General features: G+C 40.0%; 1 protein-coding gene across 1 annotated transcript in view; it reads right to left on the bottom strand.

The window, feature by feature from the left end:
- Window positions 1-19,236, bottom strand: part of LRMDA (leucine rich melanocyte differentiation associated) — a 1,201,191-nt gene that overhangs the window by 25,501 nt on the left and 1,156,454 nt on the right. Inside the window, exon 7 of the mRNA XM_070782009.1 lies at window positions 14,578-14,660. Coding sequence (XP_070638110.1) covers window positions 14,581-14,660 — 80 coding nt within the window. The 3' untranslated portion in view covers window positions 14,578-14,580. The remainder of the gene's footprint in view (window positions 1-14,577; window positions 14,661-19,236) is intronic.

Below are 19,236 nucleotides of genomic sequence, written 5' to 3'. Positions count from 1 at the left end.
AGTAGGGTTGGGGGTTCTGGCTGTAAAGGAGTATAAGGGAACTTTTAGGGGTAATGAGAATGTTTTATATCTTGATTGGCATTGTGAATATACAGGTTCATGAATTTGGCACAATTCATCTAAACTTTAAATGAACTCTAAACTTAAAATGAACTCATGAATTGTTTATTGTATGTAAATCAGACCTCAATAAGACTGAGGAAAGGAAGGAAGGTGGAAGATCATTGGATGGAAGGAAGAAAAGAAGAATAGAGAGAAGGAAGGAAGGAAAGGAAGGAAGGAGGAAAGAGGGAGGAGGAAAAGGAAGGAGAAAAAAAATCACACAGCTATAGCAAGTGGAAAATTAGTATACGGTAATATTGGCACAAGAGAAGGTAATTACCCATGTTGAATAAAACAGAGCCCAGAAATAACTCCACATATATACACAAATTTGGTAATGCCACAGATGGTTCTGAAAAGGAAGGAACATTTAAAGTGGAACAATAAGCTAGCCATGTAGTCAAAAAGTTTAATTCTATCCCAAATTGCACCATTACGTGGGAAATTCTGGATGGATACAATACCTAAATGTGAAAGACAAAATTTTATAGGTTTTACAGAAAATATAGGATAACTTCATGATTTCAAGATATTGAAGAATTTCATCAAATACATCACAGGCCTGGCACTCTCCAGTACATATATTTTATAAACACTAAGGAATTTGATCACATCAAAAGACAATAAAGGAAAAAGGTAAGCCAAAGACTCTCAAAAGATGATCTGTAAACACATTAAAGTGTTTATATCTAGAATATTAAGGGAGTCCCAAGAGTCTTTCTGCAGTGTTAAGCTTCAATCATTTCAGATCTGCACATGCTACTACCTTATAATGATAATATCTGAAAAGTTAACTATTTAAACATATTGACGTTTCTTTTTAAAATTCAGCATAACTACTGCTTTGTGCTACCAATCACTCTAGTTGGTTTTCAAACTTTGTAAAAAATCCTCAGCTGCTTCTCAGTGATAGGAAGAACTACATTTATTTCTGGCTGCAAGGTCCTCCAGAGAAGGAGGAGCACACGACAGTTTGAACACGACCCTGTGAGGACAAATCCAGTAGAGACAGATCAGGTGACCTAAATGGCCAAGCAAGAGGTTTCCTCCACTGAGCCACTGTCTCAGAAAGTGCCATCACAAACCACTGCACTCAAATGAGTTAAAATTAAAAATTTAATTTTCAAACCCACAAAACACGTACGTGGAGAAACAATGTAAATAGTTATCCTGACAAATGATGTCTGTGTAACTGTGAAGCACTTAAACTTACAGAGTTACTAAATCTTAAAAATTTTACTAAGACTTGAAACACACTGAAGAACGTATGCCTACAAGTTTCCAACCAAAATTGCTTATTTTTCCTCCCCTCCATATTGTTCTAGCAGTTTTTTTAAATATGTGGCTCTATTCTGATAGACATATAAGCATGCATGATCATATCTTCTTGATTTAATGTGTCTTTCAGCAATACTATACCATCTGTATTAGGGTTCTCCAGAGACACAGAATCAATAAGATGTTGATATAGATAAATATTTATCATGAAGAATTGATTAATGTGATTATGGAGCTAGAGAAGTTCAAACTTTGCCATGGAGACCCAGAAAAGCAGGTGCTGTAATTCAGCCTAAATCCAAAGGTCTCAGAACTAGAAGAACCAATGGTGTAAAGCTCAATCCAAGGGCACATGATAAGATGTGATGTCCAGCTTAAGTAGTGAGGCAGAAATAAAAGAGGCAAATTCCTCCTTCTGCCTTTTGTGTTATTTAGGTTCTCAATAGATCGGAGTATGCCCACCCACATTGGGAAGGGAAATCTACTTTCAGAGTCCACCAACTCAAACGCTAATCTTATCCAGAAACACCCTCAAAGAGACATCCAGAAATAGCATTTAACATGGGCACTTTCGGCCCGTCGAGTTGTCACATAAAACTGACTATCACCCATTTTGTTCTTTAGGGATGTTAGGTGAAAAAAAAAAAGAAAGTGCAGGACATTGCATGTGAAACTATTTGTATAAAAAGAAGAGATTAAGTATATAAATACACATGTATGTGCATACATATATACAAGCACAAGTTCTCAGTCCTCCTTAGGTGGTGAGAAATAGCGCTTTATAATTAGAAGCAAATACAGGCACTGATGAACAAAAGGCCATAGTCTTTCCCAGTTTCTGCCAAACAGCGTAGAAGAGGAAAACAATTTTAGAGAGAACTAAAAACCACTGGGAATTGCTTTAATAGCTAAATGGGGGAAATGTAAAGATAAGAGAAACCATCAGAGATAAAACTTAGCCTGAAATAATGAGGCTAGCTTCAAGCCACAGTTTAGGATTTTTAGTTGTAAAGTAAGCCAGTATTGAGTGTTGACAAGATTAAGGATTTTTAAATATACATCAAATAAGTGATGTCCAAATTCCCTCCGATCTTCCCCAAGGGGTATGACCTAGTCAGGGTTGGGATTACAGGAGTCTAAAATGAAATTTCTTACCCAAGGTAACTGGGGACATCAAAGGTTTAAAGAAAGTAAAGGTCTGGGTAGAAGTGTCAAAGCCCAAGGTAGATGACTCAAGCCAGAAGGAATGTCTGGGAAATTAGTAAAACTAAAGGAGAATGAACGATCAAAATTAGAAGTGGCATTGATGTCAGACATACAAGGAGTCTAGGGGTCAGAGAGATAACAACAGATGAAATATGTTGGAAGCAAGAGGGGAAAGACAGATTTCTGAGTGATTACCTAGAAAAACACATTGGTCTAGCTAACAAGCAGTAGATAACTGAGTATACCAGACTCAGCTATAAAAAGGTGACCAACTTTAGAGTCCCCACTCTAGGAATGATGCAGATATTGTGCTTTGGTCTGTTTCAAAGTATCCAACTTGAGAGACTGCTCTGACTCCAGGAATGAAATCGATCACCTAAAACATTTCCAAGACTTCCTTTTTGAAAATGCCTTCAGAGTTTTTAAGTTTACCATATAGTTATTTATACTTAGGTATCACTGTATTTTGCAAAGCACTTTCATATGCATCGTATCTCACAAAGTCACTAAATTTCACGTCTGAAGAAACGCTGTAGTCCCCTTTACCTTCAGTGGTGATCCACTTCAGCTGCCTTTGGACAGTTTCATTTCCTCCCCTACCTGGCAGGGAAGTGAAAGCCAGACAAAGGAGCAAAGCAGGGAGCAGAACAGAAGGAGAAGCTGGCCTCTAGGTTCTGGGGCACCATTCATAACCATCCACTAAGATGGAATTTTCCCAGATTTTCAACATAACTAATGATTTCCTGACTGAAAGTAGAAACCAGGATGTGAGCTTTCCAGGCAATTAATTCTTTAAAGTCACTATGCTAAGTGTTCATAGAAGGGCTTCAAAAAAATCTTAAATCATAGAAAATGTTTTTCATTTGAAGGTATCTTGGGTTTATTTATAGTGTACTTTTTAAAAACTTATTTCAGGGAATGAATTGGGTCACAGAGTTATGGAATGCTAATTTTTTTGTTTCTTTTTGCTCACCCTAAGCCTCATTTTATGAATGATTTGTAAGAGACTTTTAAGATTTGTTCCAAAAGAGGACTTTCAAACATGTTTTGAGCAGCATCTCCATCATCAGAAAAATGTGAATTTTACAAAGTAAGAGAATGTCTTCCACTGAGATATTGCAGTGAAGAAGAGCATGGACTTTGGGCCTAGAGGGCTTGAATTAACATCACGGAATTCACAGCTACTACCTATATGTGAAACTGTTAGTAACTCAGTTGTGTCTGACTCTTTGTGACCCCATGGACTGTAGCCTGCCAGACTCCTCTGTCCATGGAATTCTCTAGGCAAGAAGGGAATGGCTACCCACTCCAAGTATTCTTGCCTGGAGAATTCCAAGGATAAAGGAGCCTAGTAGGCTACATGTAGTCCATGGGGTCGCAAAGAGTGGGCTATGACTGAGCGACTATCACTTTCACCTGTGTGTGACCCAGTCTCGTGACTGAGCCTTTCAGGGCCTTACTTTCCTTATTTTTAAAATGGGGATGAGAGCACTGACCTGATGGAGTTGTTGCATGATTAAATTAATTGATAGCTATAAAATGTTTTTATAGTATTTTCATAAGTGATAATTATCATTACCTAATTAGAGTGAAAAAGTTGGCTTAAAGCTCAACATTCAGAAAACGAAGATCATGGCATCTGGTCCCATCACTTCACGGGAAATAGATGGGGAAACAGTGGAAACAGTGTCAGACTTTATTTTTGGGGGGCTCCAAAATCACTGCAGATGGTGACTGCAGCCATGAAATTAAAAGATGCTTACTCCTTGGAAGGAAAGTTATGACCAACCTAGATAGCATATTGAAAAGCAGAGACATTACCTTGCCAACAAAGGTTTGTCTAGTCAAGGCTATGGTTTTTCCTGTGGTCATGTATGGATGTGAGGGTTGGACTGTGAAGAAGGCTGAGCGCCAAAGAATTGATGCTTTTGAACTGTGGTGTTGGAGAAGACTCTTGAGAGTCCCTTGAACTGCAAGGAGATCCAACCAGTCCATTCTGAAGGAGATCAGTCCTGGGATTTCTTTGGAAGGATTGATGCTAAAGCTGAAACTCCAGTACTTTGGCCACCTCATGCGAAGAGTTGACTCATTGGAAAAGACTCTGATGCTGGGAGGGATTGGGGGCAGGAGGAGAAGGGGACGACAGAGGATGAGATGGCTGGATGGCATCACTGACTCGATGGACATGAGTCTGAGTGAACTCCGGGAGTTGGTGATGGACAGGGAGGCCTGGCGTGCTGTGATTCATGGGGTTGCAAAGAGTCAGACATGACTGAGGGACTAAACTGAACTGAACTGAACTGAACTGAATTAGATTCATAAAATTCTAAACTTCAATCCTGACAGGAAAAATACCTCATTAATTTACAGTCAGCTATCTGAAGTTTTGAGAAGATTGTGATACAAAGCTACAAAGTTAAAGTAAGTTAGTTCTATTCATGGTGGATAAATAATAATTTAATTATGTCTGACAAGAGTTTGTTTTATAAATAATATTACTCTCCCTTTGAATTTATCTTTAAATCTCATTTCATATATAAGAACTATATACTAAGAATATACATATGTATATATAATATGTAGGAATTATATAAGTATATATAACATATATATATATACACAATGGCAACCCATTCCAGTACTCTTGCGTGGCAAATCCCATGGATGGAGGAGCCTGGTAAGCTGCAGTCCATGGGGTCGCTAAGAGTCGGACACAACTTCACTTTCACTTTTCACTTTCATGCATTGGAGAAGGCAATGGCAACCCACTCCAGTGTTCTCGCCTGGAGAATCCCAGGGACAGGGGAGCCTGGTGGGCTGCCATCTCTGGGGTCGCACAGAGTCGGACATGACTAAAGCAACTTAGCTGTAGCAGCATAAGTATATTTAAGAACATATATATATATATATATATACACACACACATATATATATATACATATGTGAGTATATATCAGAACTGAATCAATGGACATGAGTTTGAACAAACTCTGGGAGAGAGTGAAGGACAGGGAAGCCTGGCATGCTGCATGCAGTCCATGGGGTTGCAAAGAGTCAGACATGACTTAGGGACTGAATAACAACAAAAAAAAAATAATAAGAATTATACACTGAGAATAAAGATTAGATTCTGTTTGAAAATTTTAGCTGAGTGAATGACAAGTTTTTCTATCTCCAGGTATACAGCCTCTGATAGAGACAGCCAGTGTCCACAACCAAATTCATACAGCCTGCTGGTTGCTTGAGGTGTAACTAGAGAAGCCGCTATAACGCAGACCTTCTCAAATCCATCCAAGGTCAAGTTGCACATCATCTTGTCACTCTGCTTCCTGACAAGAACCTTCCCTTCCCGTTTGCTTGTTAACCCATTTCCACTGCCCATTTTTCATGTTTCCACAATCTACATTGTTCTAAAACAGAATGAAGTAGTTTGTTTGCTTCATCCAGGATAAAGAAAGGGGAGGGTGGATTTTTCAAGTGAAAATCTCTTTGATGAAAGAGACTCATCCTGTTTAATTTGTAACAATATGTCTGTAAACACAGCCTAACAGACTTCTGTGAATTGGAAGCATTCTTTCATTCATTCATAAAACAATTATGCAAGGTATCTTTTAGCCCAGAACAAAACAAGTCCTTCCCTTTGTTTGGACGAAAAATACCCGCTTCCATAAATATATAATATGTCAAGTGGTGACAAGTGCAGCAGAGGAAAACTAAGCAGGGTAAGTGGAGTGAGATGGGGGCGGGAATGCTACTTCAGATAGAGTGGTCTCAGAAGGCCTCTCTAAGGAGGTGACATTTGAGCAAAGACCTGAATGGCAAGTACGAAGTCCAGTACTGGCCAGCATGGTTGGAGTAAAGAGAATGCATGGGGAGTGACAGGGAATGATATTTGCATTTATTTCTACTTCATTCTCAAAGCTATTGGGACATTGATTTCTCTAGAACAGATCATACCAGGCCATATAGGGTCTTGTAAGGACTGTGGCTCTTACTCTAAATGAGATGGGAAACCACGGGTAGGGGAGATACAGATTATGATTTCACATTTTTTAAAGGATTGCACTGACTTTCTGTTAAGAATAGATTGTAGAAAGGCAAGAGTGGAATTAGGAGACTGGTGAGCAGTGGAGTCGGGATGAATGATCCAGGTAAGAAATGACAGCAGTTGGGATCAAGATGTTAACTGTAGACGTGGTTGGAATATGGTTACATTTGGAATTAATTTCTCACTGTCATTTCTGGGCCTTAATTCATGTAGTTCTTTGGTGCAATCTTTAACTTTGTGCCCATCAGAGCATATAATGATTATTTATATGTATATCAGTCTCCAGGAGTTGGTGATGGACAGGGAGGCCTGGTGTGCTGCAGTCCATGGGGTCACAAAGAGTTGGACACAACTGAGTGACTGAACTGAACTGATATCAGTCTCCTCCAGATAAAAGTTATCCAGAAGCAAGCCAAACTCTTACTACTTTTATATTTCTAATCTCTAGGATTTTGAAGGTGCCCAACAAACATCTTTGGAGTGAGTGCATCCCCAAGTGTGTCCTTTTGGATATGGATTAGCATAGGTTTTATTTTTTATTTTTTAATATTTTATTTTGTTTTTTAACTTTACAATATAGTATTGGTTCTGCCATATATCAACACGAATCTGCCACAGGGATAAGCATAGGTTTTGAAGTCAGTTTCAAAACCAGAGAGGGCAACCTGAACTATGGAATAACTCAGAAAATATTTCTAGAGAAATCAGTGATCCAGTAGGGGTGGGAGGAAATAAGTACATGCAAATGTTAGGGTTTTTAAATTCAATAATTAAGCCCAGTTTTCACTCACAAATGTCCTCCATATGTGTGCCTAGTTTCTTGACTATGGTACTTTAATAAAATAGGTGTTGTGCTTGATTAAATGTTATATCATAAAATAATTCTAGGAAAAACATCTATATGTTTATAATATGCATATGTGTTTATGCACATGTGTATGAATAAAACATGTATGAAAGAACCCAGGAATATAATATTGCCCACTAAGTGGTCCACTAACCAAACTGCTGAAACGGGGTTGCAAAATCCATTTTAATATATGATAAGTCAATATCCTATATGACACATAAAATATTTGTAGTGTAAACCTATAAGCCTGGCTAATAAATTGGTGTCAAGATTCTAATTTTTTTTTCAGTTACATTTAATTTGTTAGGCAGCACTTAAGCCTGATTTGTGAAGATATCTACACTGACTCTCATGGTAGTAACCTCCACCACCATCCTAACCTCTTTAAACTTCAAGAATGCATGGACTATTTAAGTGCAAACCTTTCACAGGGTAGCAATTCTTTGACAATGTATCATTCTCAGTTGGGTATATCAAGTAAAGTTTTAAAGGAGGGAGAGGAGAGTATTTCATTTGGAGGCATGCTCCTACATTTATTATGTTTGAGCAACATAGAGAAAGTTAATGTGGCTACAGAAAGTGGATTATATACTATGGCTCTGCAGATAATGGAGTTTTTTGGAAGACTGTATTTATATACAAATAGGCAAATATGGAAGTTGGGAATGAAAGTTTGTAAACAGGTAAATATGGATAGTCTATTGGTGAAACTTAGTTTTATCTATTAACTTTCTGAAATAACTCATGTACTATTTTTCACTTAGCAAAAATGGTATCACCTAATTGAAACAAAACTGCTCTATACTTTATACTTTAAACAACGATCTTGCTAGTTCAAATTAGGTCTCAAAGGTTATAGATGGGGGAAAACCAAAAACATCACGATTCTGTGACACCACAGCCTAAGCAAGTCACAGAAAGTAGGTAACTGTTTTGTAAGAAAAGAAAGAAGGCACAAAGTAGATATTAATTAATTAGGTATGATACAGATACATTTTTCTATGTAGCACTGTAATGTGAGTAAAAGCTGACTTATGGTGGAGCTCACAGGCAAGTTAGAAAGCTGTTTACAATGTTAGTATAGGAGTTCTCTACACAGATTCTAAAGTCTCTTTCTCTCTTTCTCTCTCTCTCACACATACACACTTTACAGGCTATTTATGATGACTTTTGACAACTCTTTTTGATAAGCCAATTAATTAGTTAAAATATTTTAGAAATGTTGTTATTGTTTTAAATAAGTTATTGCAAGCCCAGGACAATTTTTTTCTAACAATTATGCTATAATAGATAGCCTGAGAAACTTTAAATATAGGGTAAAAGTTAGAGTACATTTTTTTTTTTTTTAATGAAAGACTGAGTTAAATAGTGTATTTTGTTGTGTTAGCTGCTGTCGTGTCTGACTCTTTGCAACCCCATGGACTACAACCCCATGCCAGGCTCCTGTCAGAGAATTTTCCAGGCAACAATACTGGAGTGGGTTGCCATTTTCTTCTCCAGGGGATCTGCCCAACCCAGGGATCGAACCTGGGTCTCCTGCATTGCAGGAAGATACTTTACCATCTGAGTCACCAGGGAAGTAGCAGAAATATTAAAAATCAAAGTACTAAAAAGAAAGAAGAGGAACCCAAGTTGGAAAGGAGGAAGTAAAACTACAATTGTTCATAGATGACATCATACTATAGATAGAAAACCCTGAACATGCCACCACCAGAAAACTACTAGAGCTCATTAATGAATTCAGTAACGTTGCAGGATACAAAGTTAATGTATAGAAATCTGTTGCATTTCTACACACTAAGAATTAATCATCAGAAAGAGAAATTAAGGAAACAACCCCATTTACAATTGTATCTAAAGAATAAAATATCTAGGAATAAATCTACCTAAAGAGGTAATAGACCTATGTATGGAAAAATATTAAGACACTGATGAAAGAAATTGAAGATGATGCAAACAGATGGAAAGATATGCTGCGTTCATGAACTAGAAGAATTAATACTGTTAAAATGACCATACTACCAAGGCAATTTACATATTTAATGCAATCCCTATCAAAATCCCAAATGAATTTTTTTTTTTACAAAATTAGAACAATTTTAAAATTTGTATGGAAACACAAAACATCTCAAATAGCCAAAACAACCTTGAGAAAGAAGAATGGAGCTGAAGGAATCATGCTCTCTGATTTCAGACTATACTACAAGGCTACAGGAATCAAAATAGTATGGTACTGGCATAAAAACAGACACAGATCAATGGAACAAAATAGACAGCCCAGAAATAAACCCATGCATTTATGGTCAACTAATTTACAGCAAAGGAGGCAAGAACACACAATGGAGAAAAGACAGTCTGTTTAATAAATAGTGCTGAGAAAACTAGACAACTGCATGGAAAAGAATTATATTAGAACATTCTTTAATACCATACACAAAAGTAAACTCAAAATCTAAGACCAGATACTATAAATCTCCTAGAGGAAAACCTGGGCAGAACATTCTTTGACATAAATCAGAGAAATATTTTTTGAATCTGTCTCCTAAAGTGGAGGAAACAAAAGCAAAAATAAACAAATAGGGCCTAATGAAACTTAAAAGCTTTTGCACAGCAGAGGAAACCATTGACAGAATGAAAAGACAATACACTGAATGGAAGAATGTATTTACAAATGATATAACCAATAAAGGATTAGTATCCAACGTTTTCCCAGTAGTCATGTATGGATGTGAGAGTTGGACTATAAAGAAAGCTGAAGGCCAAAGAATTGATGCTTTTGAACTGCAGTGTTGGAGAAGACTTTTGAGAGTCCCTGGGACTGCAAGGAGATCCAACCAGTCCATCCTAAAGGATATCAGTCCTGGTTGTTCATTGGAAGGACTGATGTTGAAGCTGAAACTCCAATACTTTGGCCACCTGATGCAAAGAGCTGACTCATCTGAAAAGACCTTGATGCTGGGAAAGATTGAGGGCAGGAGGAAAAGGGGACGACTGAGGATGAGATGGTTGGATGGCATCACCAACTCAATGGACATGAGTTTGGGTGAACTCTGGGAGTTGGTGATGGACAGGGAGGCCTGGCGTGCTGCGGTTCATGGGGTAGCAAAGAGTCAGACACGACTGAGCAACTGAACTGAACTGAACTGATCCAACATATATAAATGTCTCAGATCAAAGATGATTACATTTTGATGAGAAAAAACTGCTCAACACCACTTTAGTGCTGAACATCAGCAAATTTTCTAATTGGCATCAACTGTCTTTTCCCTTTCTTTTCCTTATTCCCTCAGCACCCTATATCCGTATCCACTAAGAGTTCACACGTTAATTCTGCACCAGGCTCTGCTTCAAGCTCTCCTTTGGCATGATCCCATGTATTACCACTTACATCATTCTTACTTTAGCCACTCATCCCTAGACATATTCCAAACTTAGAATCTTCTCTTCTTTCTTAGGAAAACTCCCTTGTCCTAGACTACCACATTCCATGCTACTCTAGAAAAAAACAGCATGTGCTAACACATTAATATGTACAAATAACACTACCTACTTCACTCATAAAGTGGCAACTTAACATTCAGGATTATAATTACCCAAAGGAGAACTACAACTGCTAGAAATTTTCAGGTAAATTTGTAGCAAGATAATCATTTCAGAGAGGTGACTGTCTTTGGATGTTCTTCAGATCCTCTAAGTATTTGCTGATGTACTAGAAATAACACACTGCTTCATCAAAGGCTGATGGTCCGTCACACAAACAAGTAACCAGCATGTCTCGGGCCCCTCCAGTGTTCTTCCCCTTTCTAGGTCTTAGCCATGGTAGTTTACAGCATGGTATTTAGACAAGTTATAGAGGCCAGAGTCAAGTCATACTCACAGCCTTCTGCAGCAAAGGCTGCTTCTTGGAAAGAGAATTAGGAAAAGCAGATGGTGAATGTCACATTGGATCAGCTGTGCTGTATGGGCAGCAGAGAGGGGTCTCAGTGGACTCTGTGTTGTCCACCCTGGGCATTAGACAGCAATGCACATCTGACTTAGGCTGCTCTTATGACGAACAACTACCAAACACTCATTGTTTTGATGTAAAGAGCCCTGTGGATTGCTTTTGATCTGCATATTAACAAAGACAAGAAAGACAGCCAGGTTACTTCTTAGAAGCAACAAGAAAGACATTTTCCCTTGAAAATGTGCAAGATACATCTCTGCTGGAAAACACACACACACACACACAAAACAAAAAACAAACAGAAAATGAAAATCCTTTTATCCCGAATCTGTGGCTTGCTTTCTTGTATTCCTCAGCACACATGAATATGTGAAAATGCACAGCATTCAGACGTGCAGCTTGATCGAGTGATAATCTCTTATAATGTTCCTCTATTTAAAGCAATGAACAGATGGAGGGTTTATGAGCAAGGCTGGTAAAAGTAAAAGCAAATGATTGTAATAGTTGTACTTTTAATAGGATTCCCCGCAATCAAAAACATTATTCCCCAAGGAACACATTGTTCTATAAAATTACATTACTTAGGAAAGAGACAGTCCGCCCTGCCTTTGCTGAGGCGACAGAGGACTCCAGGATGGCCTTTACTGCAGGGACTCTCCAGTCAGATGGGTGTTCTGGAAGGACACAGGGCTACCCGGCTCCACAATCCCGAAGAAGAAACTCAGTGGAACAGGGTCAAAAGTAGAAAGACCAAGCGGCGAAAGGGGGTATAAAGTATGTCTGAGCTTGGACTAAATTTATTACCTTCTAATTCTCTACTTTGAAAAACAAGGTTTGGGAAATTCCTAGGGATTTAAGCTAAGCATGCTGCATCGCTCTCCTCTCTGCCAATTCAGACCAAAATCTCGCTCAAGCACAGCAAATCTTCCTTAACAAACAGTGGAACTGTAAACAACCCAACACTAATTCGTTATCATTATCCCTCTTTAAGAGAAACAGAACTCACTATAATTCTATCATTAAGATGAATATACTGTTTTAAGGCCTTTACGTAAATTATAATTAAAGCTAATCTCAATGAAAGTTATTACACCATTTTGGAAGAAAATAAACAACCCAAAGAGAGGGAAACAATGTGGTCCATAACTCGCTCCAAAAATATTTTTTGCCTCCAAAGCTCGCATTGAGGGAGACATTCCTGCGCATGATACAAATGGTTCTGACATTAAGAAAAGTAAACAAGTAAGAAAAATAAAGATGGAAAAATTCTGTGGTCAGTTCACAAGTGCTTTTTTATTGTTTGAGGCAGGGTTAAAGCCTTTTATAAAGACAAGGATATATGTGCCACAAGATTGGATGTGACATTGGACTAGTCTAGCTGCCCTTGCACAGGACTCCGGCTGCCCGTAATATGCCATGGACGAAACACGTGCTGGTGCTTTTAAACAAAGAACCAGGGTGGGGCTGAATACAGCTCACTTAAAGCATTATTTCAATGCTGTTTCAAAAAGAGTAAAGATACTTGACGCTGGTTATTAATGGATTTGAAAGATAAAGCCAAACATTTAATATTCTCTAATTATTAATGGCCCTAAGGATTTTGATCTAAATTTGTCTCAATAACTGATTACCGAATGTTGTGTGTAATCTACAAGAGGGACTCCTGCCAACCCCAGCGCAAGTCATTCAGGGACTGTGTTCACTCAGTAGGCCAGAGGCCATGGAAATGGACTTGAACAGAGAAAGCGGGCTCTTCTTGGGTGTCTCAGGGGTTCTGAGACTTAAAGACTTTTACCATAGCAGCTCTCTAGTCTTTTGGTATCCATAACTAGGAATAAGTCTTATTTATGTTTTGTTGTCCTTAAACTAACCGAATACTGGGAGACCCTGGACAATGAACACTTGGTCTAAATCAAAATAAACATAAATGCTACTGTGTCAAGAGCAAATAGCCTTTCAAACATCCTTTACTGGTGTACCAGTATATTACATGGAATTAGAGCCATCCAACCAGCATGATCATGCTCATTTTCCTTGTAACATTAGGACTGGAATATAAACAAAGATATACAAAGACCATCTCACAAGCTGTGGGATTTCATTTCTGAGAGATTCTGAGAAATTAAATTCAAAGGGTTTGTGCCTTTTATTAAACTGTTTGGTCTCGTGAGTGTTTTCTACAGTCTCCACTTTCCTTTTTAACTTCCTGACCTATTGCTCTATCTTTTATCACTTCACTACCTTTATATAGCACCCAAAGGAGTAAGCCAGCTCCAAATACACATATGGCCATAGACGTAGCTGGGAGGGTATGTGGTTAAAAATAAATAAATAAGAGTCCCCGGATAGAACCCAGTGTTGGGAAAGATGCCTGACACTGCCTAGTATTCAGGGGAAGAAGAGGATTTAGAAATGAACAAAACATGGTAAAATCCATGCTTTCGAAGTCAAGGTTTAGTGACAGCAATTTACTCCAAACAACAAATTGTAAGAGCACAAAGCTCATCATAAAAATACAACATGGCTAAGAACTCACCTCTTCTGTTCTCCAAAAAACTGCAAACTGAAATGAATTGCCCGTGATAAATATGCTAAAGGATGATGAGGATGGGGTGGGAGGGGACTATGCAGAATACCAAAGATTAAGATTTAAGGGAAATAACAGAAAGGAGGCTTCCTCTAAACTGACTCTGTCACTAAAAATTAACCCACAGCACAATGGTATCAGAAGGATCTCTGCTCAATAGGCAAGCTGAAGACACAGTCTCTCGCACTTGACGACAACCACTGAGCATGCTCAGGGAGGCCCCAGGTGTGACCTCTGCTCCCCTGTGAGCAGTGGAGGGGCCAGGCAATCTATCATGGTGTTCATCCTGTCAGCCCTGGTGCTTCGCCACCACTGTCTGTCACCCTAGTGGATGAGACCTGCTTAAGGGCAATCATGTCAATCTCTCTGTGACCACTCAGTCTAAGGCAGAAGGATGATCCTGACAGGCCTGGCCAAGTCAGCAGAAGGTACCAAAAGCTGAAGTCATAGCTTTCCTACAGAGAAGGGTTGTAGGCCATTATCTTTTCATTTAGCTTTTCCTTTATTTTTGCTTTTTTTTTCTAACTCTCATGTCACTGGCTAAGGCACAGAGAACTTGCCTTTCAGAGCTGGTCGTCACGGATGAACCTGTTGCCCTCTGAGTTTTTCCCGTAGTAAACATAGCGACACTTCCCCAGGACACCTGCAAATTAAAAGATACACAATTATTCCTGGCGGCACAAGTATTATAGCAAGAAAACACTGGTGCTGCATGGCACAAATATAATCACAAAGCCCATGGGCGGTGGCAAACGGATTAAGCCCCCAAAGGGAAGGACCCTACTTCCTCGTCCTCAGAGTTGACATTCAAATGAAATGTCAGCAGAGCACAGGCTCCTAGGAAGAATATTTTTCCTGAATGATTTGTCGCTCACATTTTAAAGAATTTTCTAGTTTGGCCAATTACTTCTCAAAACAAAGCAAAACCCTCATTCTCTCTCCAAGTTCCTTTAGTAGACTTTCTAAAAATGGAAAATTAAGAATTAAAAGATGGGCTCAGCCCAAACAAAAGATATAAAACAATCCTTCCAGAATGTGGAATTTCAAATCCTTTATCATGAATCAATTTTGTTAATATCCAGGCAGAACCTTCCAAATCGCAGCAGACATCAAGTACATAATGGATGATTAAGGAAGGATGGCGTTCGCAAACGCCCCATGGAAAGTAACAGTGTCTCTGCCAGTAAATGGTTTCTTCTTACAGGGGTCCTGAACTATACTCTCAGGTTGGAATGCACTTGATTTTCATCTTCAGTTTTATTTTAAATAATTTTCTGGCTCCATATACAGCTTTTCTGTCTTTCACAGCGATTATAAGAGGACTTTAAATGATGCCCCTAGAATAAGGTCAAACCTTTCAATCAACTCATCGTTTATCCTAAATACCCATAAGAAATCACTTGCCATAGTTCTTTTGAAAGCTTTGAAGGATTATTAAGAAAACACAAGTTTTTTGTGTGAAAGTATTCATAACGACAATTTGATTTTTGCCACCTTTGGTTTCTTTCCTTCTAATTTTAGAAAAACTAAATTAAAACTCAGTTTCATGGAGTTATCTTATTACTAATAGTACTTGAGTCTCTGAAATGTGCATAACCAGAAAAAAAAAATGTGTCCATAACACATAAATTCATGAAATACAAATCTGTCTGTAAAAACAGTTACCTATATACATGTTTTTCCCTATTATTTTGATAGTGTAAAACTAACAATCGCCATCTACTATTCATCATGGATAAATTAGCACTTGAAAATCAAGCAGGTTCTTCACATCAGAAGTCCTACGTGGTGAATACTTGGGTCACTGTACAGGAGATATTTCTCCACTACAGAACTATAGACCGTATTCTTCAACATGGATTAAAAATGACTTAGAAACTTTTAAAGACAAGGCAGATGTTCCTTGGTTTGGATGACTTGGGATAACATGGAGACTGCTGGGGTCACAGAATCTCTGCAAGTTTGCAATCGAGAGAGGATGACATCATTTCATGGCCTCAGAATGGGCCTTGGGCTGGCTGTCATCACCTCTGTTTCCTGCCAGGGTCCCCTGAGAAAGCCCACTGTGGACCACTCTTCACCTTGGCCATGCTTTCTTTCTCCTTGGCCCCCAGGCCCCAAGTTCTGCTTTCCAGTATTGGTCTGGTCCCTGGAAACACTGAGGTTGGATGAAACCTCCCTGAGACCCTTCTTGGGGCCTAAATTATTCTTTCGGCTGTTGACACTGAGCTGTTCCCTTTAGTGTGCTGAATTACACAACACTTGGAATTGTGCTAACATGGTCATCAGAGCCAGGACAGGTCTGTGGGCATATAGCTCTTGAGGCTGCAGTCCTGGAACAGCACCCACTACAGGCCTGGGTTGGGAGTGTCTCAAAAGTCTTTGAAAATCCACAAGGGGCTTCCTTAAACATAACTGATTCCAAGGAATCCTCAAGAATGTGGAAGGATGAGGCTACAGGATGTTAATTTCTCTCTACAGCACCAGGACAGCAAGAATTTTTATAAAAAGAAATGAATAGGGCTGTCAGATGTTATAAAGAACATAGTCTTTCTCTTGAGTGAAGGAACGAAAGGCAGATACAGACACACACATATACACGTGAACACACACACACACACACACACACACACACACACACACCATCAGTGGGTGCATTTACTGCAGGAAACTCTCCAGCACATTGGGGATTGAATTTCTTCTCTCTGCACTCTCTCCATGGCAAACTTCAACTGCAGACCTTGCCTATAGAGAACCTGGATAGCAATTGCCCTTCTAGAAACAGGCTGGATATTCCTGAACGTGGGCTGTAATGTGGAGGGAGGGGATGTGTTCTGAGGCATGTGCAACCCTGCCCTTCTGTTCTGGTCGGCACTGATAAAAGTCCTTTTTAAGGCCTGCCCTGTTCCTGTGGGCCTGAAAGTGAGAATGTTTATAGACACCCCAGTGAGAAAGGGCTGTTTGATGAATGCAGGAGACTGTGGCAAAGTGTCAGAGCTTGGAAAATGAGGCAAGGACATGAGGTATTAATATTGTCAATGATCTCTTGACGGGAAAACAGATACCGCGCTCACCCTCAGATTTAAATAGACATCAAGTGCATTAATGACAAGAGGGCCGACTTCAAACAAAGGGGCTGTGTGGTGGGGAGCAGAGCCAGTCTCCGGGCTGGCATAACCTGATCTGAAAAGACACTGTCAGGGCTCGAGACAGGCCCAGGATTGTGTGCAGTGACAGAAAACAGAGATGCTGACAGAGATACCAGAGCCATATTATGCCAAGGATATTCTAACACTGTCTGCTGCTCTAACAAAAGCTGACATCACTCTCCAGCACTTGGGGTCTTCTTCGCCTGCTCCTGCACAGCGTTTCTCCCCAGACATCATTACGAAACTTGCTACCACGGCCAAGTTCCTAGCAGCCCTGTTCCATTAGAGCACTGGGGTCATGAGGCCCGAGGATGACCTCAGTCAATCTAAATTTGGACTCTGCAGGAGGACCACACTCATACCCCCTGATATCCTGGCTACTTGAGGTGGTCAGAGCGCCAAGGTGCGAGGAGCTGTCACCTTGAATAAAATCTGGAAAGGAAGGCCTTCAGTCTGCGGGCTCCTCCAGGAAGGCGCAGGGACAGCCTGGCAGCCCGACAATGAAATCCAGCTGCTGCTGCTCCCCTGGGGAGAAAGGTGGTGCGGCTAGCGACAGTTAAAGTCAGATGAGATTTCTGAACTTGAACCGCCAACGACTGCTTAAATTGACCAAGTGGTAGCCTCCGCTGACCTGAGCTCACAGCTGGGAATGGATAACCCTGCCCCCAAAGAGGACTTTCATGCTTAATAAATAAATAAGTAAATAGCATTAACATGGAGCGGGGGGCGGGAAGCCAGCCCTAAGACTTCATTTGTCATGAAGGTTATTTGTGACCTAATAGGATCTGTTCATAAATGAAGGGACACGGTGACGGTGTGTTTTCCTCTCTCTTGTTCTCCCCCAGCCTTCCTTTTCCATCAATGGCAACTGCCATAAACTGTGAAAACTGTGGAGGAAACAGTTTGCTTGGAAAGAACGCTTTGATGGGGAGGCGCTCCGAGGTTGGAATTCGGGAACCCGCTGGTGGTGACTCGGCAGGCGGTGGTCTCTGTGTACATCTGCAATGCATTCACTTGTTTGTATCTCTTCAAACTCTAAATGTCTTGGGACTAGATGGGGAACAACACATTTAATGGTGTATGCAGTGTTTTTAATTAAAATATCTGGCTTTGCCCATAATAAGTGAAGCAGGCTCACTGCGAATCAGGCTGACGTGTAGTCTGCACGGGGGTTTCTTTTGGGGAGCCCTGACAGTGCCCTGTCCCCTTGGGAATCTTCTCCTACCAAATGGGACAATCTGATTTTTCTTAAGTAGCCAGCTCTGCCATCACTGTAAGCTCTTAAAACTTTAGCTCTGGAAACAATATGTCAGGGGAAATCTATTTTAAAGAGGTCCTTTATCTTTAAAATGTCCCCCACCCCCACACTGGGATGGGTGTTCTAATTATGCAGGTTAGGTTATGACCTTGGGGCTGCCTGGGGGTTGGGATTCAGCATCTTTTCTTGGCTGCACCAGTGTGGCCATGGTCAGATAGGACTGAGGAAAACTCTAAGTGTCCTGGAAAGGACAGCTTTGGATACCCTTGCAGAGGCCAGCAAACACCCCAGGACTTGCTGACATCCCATATGGCCTTGTCTTACCATCTATTTAGTAAGGGGAGGTGGGGAAAGACCTGTATTTAAAGCCAGTTTGGCCCCTAACAGCTGAGGACACATACCCACATATGTTCCCTCACTGGGCTGGTTTTCCCACTTGTAAGATGAAGGCAAGGGGCCAGATATCCCAGAGTTCCACCTTGCTTGTGAAATAGATGATTCAGCATTTCTGAATGTTTCCCTTATGAAGATAAGGATGCCAGGTACCACACTGCCTGATGTAGGAGACAGAGCCAACGGTTAGTTAATCAAAATTTGATTTGGACCAAGTCAGCTCTTGAAACCCATCCAGCCCATTTTCCCATAATACATAAAAGGGAGCTCTGCTGGACCTCCAAACACCCAAGGAAAGAATTTCCACTCACTTTCTTGCAACCTGCATTTCATACCCAGAGCTGGGACATGCTCACCACTAATTAGCTCATGTCTCCCTAGCTTTGACATAGCTCGAGTCTCCTAACTCTATGGTCAAC

The sequence above is a fragment of the Bos indicus genome, chromosome 28 (genome assembly GCF_029378745.1).
Source record: "Bos indicus isolate NIAB-ARS_2022 breed Sahiwal x Tharparkar chromosome 28, NIAB-ARS_B.indTharparkar_mat_pri_1.0, whole genome shotgun sequence".
Lineage (NCBI taxonomy): Eukaryota > Metazoa > Chordata > Mammalia > Artiodactyla > Bovidae > Bos > Bos indicus.
This window is presented reverse-complemented; position numbering and strand designations above follow the sequence as displayed.